Consider the following 14614-nt stretch of genomic DNA (forward strand, 5'->3'; position numbering starts at 1 on the left):
AGGGCTGAAGATGCTCAGTTGTTGAGTATATTCAAGACCGAGATTGATAAATTTTTGGACTCTAAGGGAATCAAGGGCTATGGGGATTGAGCAGGAAAGTGGAGTTGAGGTCGAAGATCAGCCATGATCTTACTGAATGGCAGAGCAGGCTCGAGGGGCTGTATGGCCTATTCCTGCACCTATTTCTTATTTTCTTATGAATGAAAGTAATAAAACCTAGCACGTTTCTTCAGCCATGGTGATTAAGCCCAGATTTTCAAGTGTTCTTTAGACTTTTTCAAATAATTTTCAAACAAAGCTTTCTTCCATATTTGAGCACAGTAAGAATGAATCCACAAGCCGAGGTTTGATTAACTGCTGGTAGTCTGAGTCCTCAAAGCTTTGTGGACAGGAAGCTGCCAGTCTCCGCAATGCTGCCTAGAATAAACAGAGAGCTATGGATCAGAAAAAATCATATTGGCATATCAATAGAATCAGTGAAGCTAATGCAGTCCAGAACCTCTGAACCAAAGCAAGTGGAATTGCACTTTCCAGAGCTTAACCTATACTTCTTTATTTATTATAAATTGATTTGTTCTGTAGAGTGAGGCATTTGATGTTCAATGTTGCATTTCTAAATCTTATCCCTTTTGCTGGGTCTATTTGTAGAACTACATTCTTACTATTTTAGCGATATCATACATTGTCAAATCTATTTTCACATGTTCGACCTACTCCTTTATTTTTCTTGCCATATATTTTTCTTCCTGTTTGCTGGTTCTGGTGAACATTAAAGATCCTACGGCACAATTCGTGGAAGAACAGGGAGTTCTCACGGGGCAACATTTCTCCCCCATTCTTTTCCATTTATTCTTGATGTGCACCAACTGGCTGTTGCTTCAAAACTAATTCATTAGCCATGAAGTCCTGAGGACATGAAAGGCACTATATAAATGTAAGTTCCTTCTTTTTTCTTTCCAATTTTCTCTTTTTTTTCTGAAATTCATTGACTCACGCTTGACTACAGTTCGATGATTGCCAGCAGCTCTCCAGTTCCTTATCCAAGTAGCTATTTATGTGTGAGCCTTCACAATGAGTGTCGGCAGGCTTTCAGATGCATGCATTTTTCAGCATGTATCACTGATCAGGAGTGGGAACCCTGAGTAATTTGTTCCCCAGAAGAACAAAGGCAGTAAACTTTTCCATATTGTGAAACATTCACCTTTTAAGCATTAGTATCTGTTCTCAAATTCTCGGTGATTATTATGTTATCATCGATGATATACCATATTACAAATCTTGTGCGTGCATGCATTTCCTGCCTGAAAAACATGATTTTTGAATAATGCTTTTGTGTCAACATTTTGTCAAACATTCCAAGTCAGCTTTTAAAATGGGAATTCCCTAGCTAATTCTGTAAACAATGGCCATTCATGATTCAGGCCTCCATCCAATAGGTTCCACTGTAGCAGCACCTCTGCCCGTCTCCCAGTCTTGAAATTATTAATAAAAGTAAAGTTAGATGATACAGCGTGTTGAGCAGGGTTTTAAATATTATTTGCTCCACTGCTTTCTATATTTGGCAAGAAAGTAGTCCTCTCAAAAAAAAAATTTTACAAAATAAACTTTATACGACAGCTTCAAAACCACGACACATAACCTTCCAGAGTTTACTACAATGTTACATTTACTTCAAGTTTCTACTCCTGGTAAAATCAGTGTTGTTATTTAAAGTTATTGGGAAATGAAACTTAAAATCAAGTTTGGGTCACCAATTATATACTGTGAAGAACAAATTCATTTTCCACAAATGCTTTAAATGGACCGATAATTGTTCCATTAGAACAGATTTTGTAAATAAGGTTTGGAATTTTACTGTTGACTGTTGATAGAAAAATTGTGTCATGAATTATAAAAACAACTAAACGTATTACTAACAATATCACTCACCAGGCATGCCACTAATACTGAATCACTATTATTCCTCTCAGGGGGGGATCGGCAGAGCTCGATCAGACGGGGAATACCTGCATATCAGATTAATAGAAAACCATTAGATATATTTTGTGGAGAACTATGAAAATTGCAAAAATCCATGTAAAATACTATAAGTGCAATAATTAATGTAATATTTCCAATTGCTACGTTTTCTATAAACCTGGCACCTAAGTTTTTGAGTACGTTTTTTTTAAACATAGTAAAATAATTTGTATATCGCTTATTCCCATTCTTTTTCCCCTCCTATTTTCAAGACGCTGACTCTTAGTGGTACAGTGCCACGGGTGCTGGCAACTCTTCAGTACTTTGCCTAAGTGGCCATTCTTCACATCTGAGTCTAGACAGTGACTGTTGGCAGTTTATTCAATTGTGAAAGGCAATAGAGCTGAGCCCTATCCTGGCCTCACACTCTGTTCACGTACCCATACTTTCCAGCAAGGTTCACGCATTAGTGATCAGGAGCTTGGACCCTGGCTGAGATTTTCCTCTAGCTAGTCCAGGAGTACTGAGACCAACTGTAACGCCTAAATGAGATCAGCTAGTTCAGTACAGGCCAATATTGACCCTAGGCCCTTCCTGGTCTCCCTGGCTCAATACCACATGGAATAGTGCATTTACATAATGAGCCATGGGGGACGTTGCTCTAGTTTTTCTTATCAAGCGGATTTACTGGAATACCTAGCAAATTATGTCTATTACACAAGACACTATCCAGTGAATTACAAAATCAACTTGATACCAACACATGGAAGGAAATATATATTATGTTTCAATGTATGTTGGTCTTACAGTTAAGATTTGTGGCAATGTGGATTATGTTCGGTTCTCTGCTTAGACGGGCTAGTGTAACTGCAGACTTTTGTATCACTCTTTCCAATGCTGCACCCTCTGCTGAAATCCCAGGTGGGGTTTTCTCACGGAGAAACTCCAGCAAAAGCTCCACACCTTAAAAGAAAACAGACCAAAAAAATTAAATTTGTTGATGCAATCTATTATAAAAGAGTACTGTTGTAGTTTTGTTCATCATTCTAGTTTAACTTTGGCAAACTTTGGCCTACTTTTCTGCAGAACTTAAATAATCCTCCTTTCCCTGCCTCGTGGCCAATATTGACACCTCAAACACAGTGGTAAGAGGGCACTGTAGTATAGAATCATCATCATTCTGATTAGATGTTAAACTGAGGTCCCTCCTGCTTAACACGATGGATACCATGAAGAACAGACAGTTACTCCAGTGTCCAAAGATCGCACTGCTACTATTTGCTTTCCTAAAAGGGAAGCCAAAAGTCTTCATAACATAAAAGGGAATTCAAATGTATTCTTTGGCATATAAATAGTAAGAGGAGGGCTGGGGCTGATTAGGGACCAAAAAGGAGATCTATACATGGAGGCGAAGGGCATGGCTGAGATACTAAATGAGTACTTTGTATCTGTCTTTACCAAGGAAGAAGACGCCACCAAAGTCACAGTAAAAGAGGAAGTAGTTGACATACTGGATGGGCTAAAGATTGATAAAGAGGAGGTACTAGAAAGGCTGACTGTACTTAAAGTAGATAAGTCACCCGGTCCAGATGGGATGCATTCTAGGTTGCTGAGGGAAGTGAGGGTGCAAATTGCAGACGTGCTGGCCATAATCTTCCAATCCTCCTTAGATATGGAGGTGATGCCAGAGGACTGGAGAATTGCAAATGTTACAACATTGTTCAAAAAAAGAGTGTGAGGATAAACCGGCAATTACAGGCCAGTCAGTTTAACCTCGGTGGTAGGGAAGCTTTTAGAAATGATAATCCGGGACAACATTAATAGTCACTTGGACAAGTGTGGATTAATAAAGGAAAGCCAGCACGGATTTGTTAAAGGCAAATCGTGTTTAACTAACTTGATTGAGTTTTTTGATGAGATATCAGAAAAGGTTGATGAAGGCAATGCAGTTGATGTTATATATGTGGACTTTCAAAAGTGCCACATAATAGGCTTGTCAGCACAACTGAAGCCCATGAAATAAGAGGGGGAAGTGGCAGCAAGTGTACAAAATTGGCTAAGTGACAGAGAATAAGAGAGTAATGGTGAACGGTTGCTTTTCAGATTGGAGGAAGGTATACAGTGGTGTTCCCCAGGGGTCGGTACTAGGACCACTGCTTTTTTTGATATATATTAATGACTTGGACTTGGGTGTACAGGGCACAATTTCAAAATTTGCAGATGACACAAAACTTGTAAAGTGTAGTAATCAGTGAGGAGGATAGTAATAGACTTCAAGAGGACATAGACCGGCTGATGGGATGGGCGGACACATGGCAGATGAAATTTAATGCAGAGAAGTGAAAAGTGATACATTTTGGCAGGAAGAACGAGGAGAGGCAATATAAACTAAATGGTACAATTCTTAAGGTGGTGCAGGAATAGAGACACCTTGGGGTATATGTGCACAAATCTTGAAGGTGGCAGGACAGGTTAAGAAAGCGGTTAAAAAAGCATACGGATCCCGAGCTTTATAAATAGAGGCATGGAGTACAAAAGCAAGGAAGTTATGTTGAACCTTTATAAAACAATGGTTCAGCCACAACTGGAGTTGTGTGTCTAATTCTGCGCACCGCACTTTAGGAAGGATGTGAAGGCCTTAGGGAGGGTGCAGAAAAGATTTACTAGAATGGTTCCAAGGATGAGGGACTTCAGTTATATGAATAGACTGGAGAAGCTGGGGTTGTTCTCCTTAGAGCAGAGAAGGTTGAGAGGATATTTGATAAAATGTTCAAAATCATGCAGGGTTTAGATAAAGTAAATAAAGAGAAACTGTTCCCATTGGTAGAAGGGTCGAGAACCAGAGGATATAGATTTAAGGTGATTGGCAAAAGAACCAAAGGTGACATGAGGAAAATCTTTTTTACACAGCGGGTAGTTATGATCTGGAAAGGGTGGTGGAAGCAGATTCAATCATAGCTTTCAAAAAGGAATTGGATAAATAATTGAAGGGAAAAAAATTTGTTGGGGTACAGGGAAAGAGAGCAGGGGAATGGGACTAACTGGATTGCTCTTACAAAGAGCCAGCATGGGCTCGATGGGCCGAATGGCCTCCTCCTGTGCTGCAATCATTCTATGATTCTTCCGAATCCCCAGTACAAATTGCTGCTAGTGACATCACAAGGTCCACTCTGTGACGCAGCTAATGCCAGTTTATCTGCCTGATTAGTAACCAGCATTCAAACTGACCATTAGCAATGGTGAGCATGGGCAAAGCCATAGGCTAGATGCACCATAAGCTACCAGTGACCAAATTGTCATGAATCAGAAATTGCACTCAAAACAGAAAGATCTAAAGGTAAGATTCAGTGATCTTCCAGTCTCTTGTAACAGCTTGTAGAAGCATATTTTACTTTTGTATTAACCTGTGTAAGAAATATACGGTAGAAGTAAAGAAAGAAAGAAAGAACTTGCATTGATACAGTGCCTTCAGGATGTCCCAAAGTGCTTTACAGCCAATTAAGTACTTTTGAAGTGTAGTCACTTGTAATGTAGGAAAGTAATAGGTAGACAGGTACACAACATATTAAGGTAGAAATTAGGACATGTTGTTCGTTGTGTTAGATTTTGTATGTGTAACCAGCTAAAACACAAATGGGCTGAAATAATGCTGTGTGATATTTGCAACAAATATATCAAATGTGTTTGTATGATTATGCCTCAGTCCACTACTTTAGGAAAGACATTAACCATTTTAAAATGAACAGCTTAATACCTATTGAAATAGTTTGTTGGCAATATTGTGAAGGGAAATTTCAAACCTAAAGAAAGTAATGTCTTATTTCATGCCCATATTCATGGGAGCAGTCCCTCTTCTCTATCTGATGAAGCTTGGCCTTCAAGAAATTGAAGAGCACCCAGAGCCCCCCCACAGCTTGCCTGAGGCACAAATAGATAGTTATGATGTTCACAGATGTAAACAAATTTGATTTGAGGTAAAAAGAGAAACTTGTAAAGAAGCTTTGGAGACCATTTTGTAAAGTTACTGAAATAGAACAGAACTAAAATTTTGAACACTAGAAGAGATGAAAGGGGGAATTGAAAAGAGGAGCTAAGCAATGAAAAGAAAAAGCAATAATCAACTGGGAACGCTGGAGATACAAAGCATGTCCATCAGCACATAAAGAGAGAAAAAAGACAGGTTAATGTTTCAAGTACAGACCCTTCTTTTGAACTTTGTAAGAAAAATATGAGATAAGCATAGGAAGGACAAGACCTTGAAGGTAGGAGATGAAGAGGAGAAGCAGAAAAAAAAACAAGGAGAGCAGTTGAGAACCAAAGCTACGACTGTAGCCCAGAAACAGGTCTCGGCACTGAAAGAATGAGGCCAAGAATGATTGAAAGCAACATCAGTGTTGAGTGTTACCACTAAGAAAATTATTCCTTGAGGACAGGTGAGGTGGTTGATATTCGGAATGAAATGAATAATCCTCAGTGTTAAGCCTAACTGCTGAAGGAAAGAAATTGCCCTTGATAGTAATTTGGTCCGAAAATCATTCAAGGCTGCCTTGGAACAGGATACAATATTTGAATGATAGGTGGCCACAGATAAAGATATCTTTTAGTTTAATCTCAATTTCAGAAAAAGGAAGGCATATATATATTTTAGATTTAACACCTTTAAGCAGAGGGTAGTGAATGTGTTGATCAGGCTGTTAAGGAGACAGCAGAGTCAGATAGTGTGGAAAATTTAAGGGAAAATTGATAGATATTTGAAGCGATTAAGCAGTATGCATTTTTGGGATTGGCCAGATGGACTGCGGAAACTTTCTCAGCCTTATACTTTCCTATGTTCCTACGATCCTGATAATTATAAAAGAACGCATTGATTTGAGAGAAACCAAGGCCCTTTTACAGCAGCTATGGAATCGAGGGGGTGTCCAAACATTGAAAGAAGCCAATAACAACACTGGAGGACTCTTTGGATTAGAAGAGGTTTTGAGGGTCGAGGGCCAGTTTTTTTAAAACTCTAGTGCTAATTCCTTGTCGAGAAAATGTTCTGCAACAACAATTCTATTTTATTTATTTTGGGGGGGAGGGGGAAGGGAGAACTGAGCACAAAGAGGCACTGAAACACAAATAACAGAAAGTTAAAGAGGCACTTCTGTACTCACGGTGATTGCAAGAGAAGAACAACTGACTCTGACAACTGCTCAGAAAATGTTATGGAACAACAGTGGCTTTAAGTGGAAAGGTCAGGCAAAACAAATTCATTGCACATAAAAGATGACTAGATGTCATGCATGGAAGTGAAACCGAATGTATGCTGAGGCAAGACCTGATCTGACAGAGAACAGGCACTTTTGTCGAGTGACATGTCTTGACAGACACAATCTAATTCACCCCATTTTATACATTAAAAAAATGATTAGTCTAAAATGTGAACTTTAGCTTGCAATAGTTGCACTTATTTTATTTTTGAATTTTACAATTTTGTTTTCAAAAATAAATGGATATCTGATTCATACGAACTTCCTCGATTCTAAATATTTTTGATTAGAAGCAATTACATAATGGAATTTTTCAGCCACTGCTGTTACTTCATTAACATTCGAATCAAATTCATGAGCTTACTAACATATTGGTACCAATAAAGCTTGTTCCCTCTCCTCTGCTGTGGTGATGTTTATTGGCTCTCTGCCACCACCATTAGGTTATTGCTGTTACTACCTCAGTGAATAAATTTGGATAACAGTTTCTCTTTTGCTCATAATGCAATTTGCTACCATACGTGCAATCAACAAGTAGTAAATCTGACTGATAAAAGAGCATATGATTTACAATCATTTTCTGTAAGAATTGTGGGCACATGCGTAACATTGTGCCAATGCAAACATTATGTGTATTAGAAAGCTCTAGTTACATTAAGGTTATACTAAAGGGAAGGATCTGTATGATTAAATGCAAACCATTATCATTAGTGCGACATGCTAAAATAATAAGATCCAGAACTGATGCTATAAAAGTTCTGATAGTTTAACATCGTTATATCTGGCTGACAAAACACTTAAATCGGCCAGATCGAACCGTAAGTTTGATTGTAACATCTGGCCATTTATTACCCAGCACCAGTGAAGATGTATGTATTTCTTTAAGGAACTTATGCCCCTGTTATACCAGCTAGCACTGTATCAGCACCATTTGTGTAGCAGAGTGTAGGGGCATGCCCAGCTATACTAGACACCTACATCGCTGTGAAAGAAGAGGAGGGGGGGTGGGGGGAGGGGGGGTGCAGGGTTTGAAGCAATGTCAGAGCTTTTCGCATTTGTACTCAAATGTCTGGAATGTAATTTAGCAGTTCCCTGTACCCATGCTGTACTTTTTTTTTTACTTTTTATTCAATCCTGATGGATGCTCAGTTCTCATCATTCATTGATAAACAGAATAGTGGTGGAGCAGGCTGAATCAGTTTAAGGAGGGGGGGGGGCAGAAACAAACACAGAAAATTCTAAAATACACAACTGGCCCATCAGCATCTGTAAAGAGAGAAGACAGATTATCATTTCAGGTGTAACTCTTTCTCAGAACTAAAACTGAAGATTAAGCGAGGATTTTAGTAGGAAAAAAAAGAAGAGGGAAGAAACATCATATAAAAGGCAGAATTTGTGCCCAATGACATTAAACTTCAGCTGCTCCAAGCAAAAACTAACACAGGACCATATACTGGAAACAAAGAAAGAACAAGAGAAGCAAGTTCAGAGAAGCACTCACCATAGTAGTATCGATAGAAACAATCTAGAAAGCTGGCAAAGAAGAGAAAAAGTTTGGAGGTTAGAGAAACTGACTACCAGATAACAAGCTTTTTCTAGCATCTTCTCCAGGAAAGTGAGACAAGTGTTAGAAAAGCTTCCCCAATTATTGTATCAATAGTCTAGTCATGAATGGACTTGTGCTTTACAGAAAGTTAAGTGTTGTTGAGAGAGATGAGGTGTACCAGCTTCCAGAATGGCACAAGTGGGCCCCATAAAGGGCAGGATTCAAGCATGGGACGTGTTCCAAAGAAAGGAAATAAAATTTAAAAATCGGTGAAGGCTCCCTTATACAGAGGCTGCAGGGGAGCTGCACTGCAACAGGACTTGAAATTATAAGCATGGAGAATGTGCCATCTGAATAAAGTTGGTGAATGGAGAATGAAACTAATAGAGTTAGACATTAAGTACAGGAGGTTATTGACATGAATAAGGAGAAGAGAGTCCTGGTAAGCCCCTAATGGAAAGGCCAATTTGAAAGGGAATTGGATAGCCATGACCATAACTTTGGTGAAATGTATTATAATGGTAATGTTTATAAGTGGTTGATGCCACTCCCTGTCAAAGGCTTTGCAGGTGTTGAAGGCAATGATAGGTGAGTCACCAAAGTCTTTAAGATCAGACTTCCAGAGGTCCAGACAGGAAACAAAGGATTAAGGTTATTGATCATTAATTGAATTGGAGTAGGATTGGAAGTCAGTGTTGCATCCACTTTTGTTCTCGGTATATATAAATGATTTCGACTTGGGTACAGGGGTATGATATCCAAATTTGTAGATGGCATAAAAATAAGGGATGGAATAGGAATTGGCCACTTGCCTCAACAGGCCTTTTTGATGGATCTACCCCTCCGAAGCACCATCTCATCTTTGGGCTGTGCAATATTAGGAACAAATCCATTAATGTGTTTGCATGACATTCTTCTATCCACCTTAGTTAAAATAGCAGATAAAAGAATTTCATACAAGCGTATTCATTACTGACATCACAGAGCCTGATTTCAATCTGCTGATCTCTCAATATCTCCTCTCCCAGAAACACATCCGGGGTGAAATTGGTCAGTCGCGCAAAATGGGCCGATAGCGAATCGGCAGCCCAGGTTATTTTGTGTTCCATTGAAGTTCACCACTGGCGTTGACCAATTTCACCTCCATCTAATTGTCTTCTGAACCCATTCATACATTTTGTTTTCAAGGACTTCACAGGTAACTTCTTCCTTAAGTCTATTGTGCTTTTGGGTTAAAACGTTCCTCTTGACTTCAATTCTTATCTCTAATTTTCAGCTAATAATTTATTCAAAAGGAAAATCTATATTACTCAATACTGTATCTAAATTCTCAAAGTTAAAGTATTTAATGTATCATACTGGTAGGCCATATTATGAATTGTCCATAAAATCCAATGTATATGTGTAAAGTTGAATGTATACATTAATAGTACCCTTGTGTCAAACATTAAAATAGAAAAAGCTAAGCAAATATTTACCATTTTCCTGTATCATCTCAGAAGCACATTGGTCTAATACAGCCATATTTGCCAGTATTGTCACCACCTGTATTGGATACAGTACATCAACAAATAACACATTGTGTGTAAAATAACAAGATTTCTACCGTAATATCTGAAACAGTTTAAACATTCTCAGGTTGCAATTTTTCCTCCAATTTTCCTCCCCTCTTGACCTAAACGAGATACCTCCTGGTGTCCTGGCCAATGTTTAGCCCTCAGCCAGCATCACAAAAGCAGATTATTAGGTCATTATTCTCATTGCTGTTTGCGGGAACTTGCTGTGCACAGCACCCCCAGAACTGGCTGCTCTATTTCCCTATATTACAACAGCCACTACATTTCAAAAGATTTAATTGGCAGTGAAGCACTTTGGGACACCCTGAGGTCATGAAAGGCTCTATATAAATGCAAGTTATTTCTTTCTTTTCAAAATGAATCCAGGTGCAAAACATTTAACCATGTGTCCCACTCTAGCTGCTCTGCATGTTGTAAAGGCTTGTGGTGCACACTACTGTAAGGTGTTGAGTGCAGTTTATTTCTTTGGCTTTTTTCCAACAAAATATCCATGTAACAGGTTTACAACCTTTCAATTTCAGCTGGATTAGATTTCTAATGGGGAAACGTTATGTTGTGCGAGCATTTCCCTTTAAGTGTTACAGACCAAATGTACAGTAGCTGCTTTTACAAACCTGCAAAAATCTTGGGGGGGTGGGGGGGGGTTGAATTTCTGCAGGGGGGGTTCTCCTGCTCGTTCTCCATAACTTCAGTGGAAGAACCACTGAAGCCACAGAGAAATGACTGAAATTCAGCCCTTAGATCTTGTCATGTCACCACAAAAGAGATTAGAGTTCCAATTATTAATTATTTGTAAAAATAAACTCCCACTATTTTTCAAAACAAAATCTGTTAAGCGACTTTTAAAAATATAGCACTTGTGTCCAATATAGTGATCAGAGTTTGAACTAGAATTAAATGAACTCCCCTTAAGACAAATCACTTGTGCTTCCCTGATTGCCTAAAGGCACCACTCAGTGTACCAATTAAAACCTACAGAACAGAAGATCTCAAATTCAACAACTGATTTATGTTTGAGTTAGCTGATCTCACCCATGGAGACAGTTGCAGTGTTAAAAATGGTCCCAGTCCTGAATAAGGAAGGGAAAAACCAGCCGGGCTCCCACTTTGGATCACTATCAGGTAACGCCCGGCTGGAAAATGTGCATGAGAAAAGGATCAGGCTTTGCATGTGATGCCAGCCTGCAGTCAAGTCGTGGCCCAAACCCCTGAAGGAAAATAGTAAATTTTAAAAAAATAATTTATAATGTTTACAAAGTGGGCATCCAATTTGTTTCCAGGAAGGGAGCAGCACCCCCCAGAACTGGCAGCGGTGAGACAATTTTTTGCCGTTTTCACAATGACAGGAGCCCGCCATTGCCATGTAAATAAGGGACCTCCGCCCATCATGTGAACTCTGATGGGGTCATTGGCCGAGGTCCCTAGGATCACTGGCCCATGCATTTTCAGGGCGCCTCGATATCTAAACTCACACAGGAAATGTGGTTACTTGCGTGAAGTGCCCAAGGGCAGTTAGGGCTTCTGAAAACAAAGTCCAGTAAGAGGTAGTAGTGTCTTCAGGAGAGAGGGAAAAAGAAAACTACTTTGCAACATTCAGCATAAAGGTAATAATAAGATTGGACTGTATCCATTTTTGAAAGGTTTGATAGCTTTATTTGCATCTATTCTGATGCTGACCAATGCCATCACATTATATCAATGTGATCATCAATATTAGTAAATGCTTGGATCAAAATACCCCTCAGTAGACAGTGCAAAATATTACTTCCGTGCTTTTGTTATGGCATGTCACTAATAAACATTCAACTATTAATTACAAATAAATAAATCCCTTCATCCTATCTGTAAATTTCTTGCTTTTTTTAGTATTCACCACATAGGGCAACATCTGTACAGAGTTTTAGCTCCAATAACACAGCATGAGAATAAAACACTGCAATGGGTGGTGATATTAGCACTTTGATGGGCTAGACACAGCATGAGTACAATTGCTGGATAATCTTATTACAACCCCAATCTCAAGTTTAGATGAATACCCTTCGATCCTGCAGGTGACAATTGATCCTCTCCTACTTCCAGTGACCCAACTCTCAGAAGGCTGGGATTAGTTAATGACATTGACTACTGTTTACCTTAAAATTAATCCTAAATGTAGGCAGAGTACAAACTCTAAATTAGGATTCACAGACAAAGTGCATCAATGTTTAAATTTACTTCTTCGCATAAAATAACTATTAAATTAAATCTCTGTTCTTCAACTTTGTGAAAAGTAGGAAAATAAATAGAATTTAACTGCTGCTTTTTTTTAAAAATGAGTAATTGATAAGAGTTGTTTGTTAGCAGCAACCTTGCCTCTGAGTTGGAAGGTTGTGGGCTTAAACACCGCTTCAGGACTTGAGCACATATTCTGGCTGACATGACAGTGTAATGGGAAGGGAACACTGCATTGATGGAGGTGTCATTGTTTGGATGTGATGCTAAACTGAGGCTCTGGTCTGCCTGTCCAAGTGGTTGTCAAAGATCTTATAGCACTATTTGAAAAAGGATATGGAGCTCTCCTCCTGTCCTGGCCAACATTCCTTCCCTCACCAAAAATAGATGAACTGATCATTCATCTTACTGCTGTTCGAGGAGTCTTTATTTACGGATACCATGGTTGCTTACATAACAATCACTGTACTTCAAAGTAAATTATTGTCTATGAAGCATTTCTGAGAGACAAATAAGTCACTATATAAGTCTCTCTCTCTCCAGAGTTTCAGCAAGATTTAGTAAAAAAAAAGATACTTGCTGTAGAAGAGTGGAGTGTTTTAGCCCTATCTCTGACCCTGGTTCCGGTCTATTAAAGTTCCACACAGAGAGCAGAACCTCACAAAATTACACCTACACTGTCCCTACTAGAATACAGAAATGTCTGTCTTTCATAAATTTAGCACAGCGCCCCATGGACAGCTTCTTGGGCTTCCCATTAGTGGAAGAAGTGATTGCTCGTCTCTGGCACAAGTTCAAGTCATCTGCCCATTATGTTAAAAAGTAAGAAAAGTAAACAAAACAGAACATTAAATATATGGAGATGGAGGAGGGAGCAGCTGGCATCGGAGCAGTTTCCTTTTATTACTGAGAAAAAAAGTCTTCTTTGCGTTATTTTAAAAATTAATAGTTCTTAAATATTCACTACAAATTTCTCTCTTCCTCTCCAGAAGGCGACTGGTTCTTGATGTGAGACAGTTCCACAGTCACTGGTTGCCCTGGGATACCTTGCCCAAATGACTATTCTTCATGTGGAACATCAATGAAGAGTAAAATCAGGCAGAGTGTAAAACCCAAACCCGTCAGTTTCCCGTTGGGTGGGATTAGGTTGAAATTCCCCCCCCCACCCCCGAGTGTTAGCAGCCTTTTTGATCATGAGGGTGGAAATCACAGCCAACCCCAATCCTGTCCTTACCTGATGTCCACAAACATGCACTTTACTCTAGGACCAAAGAGGACAATTGTAGAGTCAATCGATTCTCCAGCTGAAATCAGCTAACTCAGCTGGCTTTAACCACTGGCTTTCTTGTAAATGGTTCCAGCTCATCTGGCATTGTCCCCTCTCTTTAAAATCTGACAGCATCACACCCCTCCAGAAAAAAAAAATCCCCCCTCTGTCCTCGTTAACTATGGCTCCACCTCCAATCTTTCTTTCCTATCCAAAGTCCTTGAAAGTGTTGTCGCCTCGTAGGTCCATGCCCTACATTACTGTAGCTCCCTCTTTAAATACCTCCAATCCAGTTTCCACCCCACCTACAGCACCAAAACGGTCCTTATCTAACTCACAAATTGCATTCTTTGTGACTCTGATTATGTTGCATTATTCCTCCTTGTCCTTTTTGACCTATCTGCAGCCTTCAACACAGTGACCATACCATCCTCCTCCAACAAGTTTCTAAAATTGTCCATCTTGGTGAAACTGGCCTTGCTTGCTTGCACTCTTATCTATCCAAACCTAGTTAGAGCATCTCGAGCAATGGCTTCTTTTCACTTCTCCACACTGTCACTGCTGGCAACCTGCAAGGATCCATCCCCTCTTCCTCATCCATATGTTGACAACATCATCCATAGACACCAACTCAGCTTCCACAGTTGAGCTAATGACCCCGAGCTCCACCTCTCCTGATCCCACCACTCCTTCTGTGCTGTCAGACTGTTTGTCTGACATCCAATCTTGGATGAGCCTCAACTTCCTCTGGCTAAACATTGGGAGCAGATCCTGTTGTTTTATCCTGTAGAATACTCCTTTAATT

General features: G+C 39.4%; 1 protein-coding gene across 1 annotated transcript in view; it reads right to left on the bottom strand.

Moving 5' to 3' along the window:
- Positions 1–225: 225 nt before the first annotated feature.
- The window catches only part of LOC137327706 (protein inscuteable homolog), a 190514-nt gene continuing 176125 nt past the window's right edge, over positions 226–14614 (bottom strand). Inside the window, exons 8-11 of the mRNA XM_067993505.1 lie at positions 10233–10299; positions 2767–2922; positions 1930–2006; positions 226–417 (exon numbers count right to left, since the gene is read on the bottom strand). Coding sequence (XP_067849606.1) covers positions 289–417; positions 1930–2006; positions 2767–2922; positions 10233–10299 — 429 coding nt within the window. The 3' untranslated portion in view covers positions 226–288. The remainder of the gene's footprint in view (positions 418–1929; positions 2007–2766; positions 2923–10232; positions 10300–14614) is intronic.

The sequence above is a fragment of the Heptranchias perlo genome, chromosome 12 (assembly GCF_035084215.1).
Source record: "Heptranchias perlo isolate sHepPer1 chromosome 12, sHepPer1.hap1, whole genome shotgun sequence".
Lineage (NCBI taxonomy): Eukaryota > Metazoa > Chordata > Chondrichthyes > Hexanchiformes > Hexanchidae > Heptranchias > Heptranchias perlo.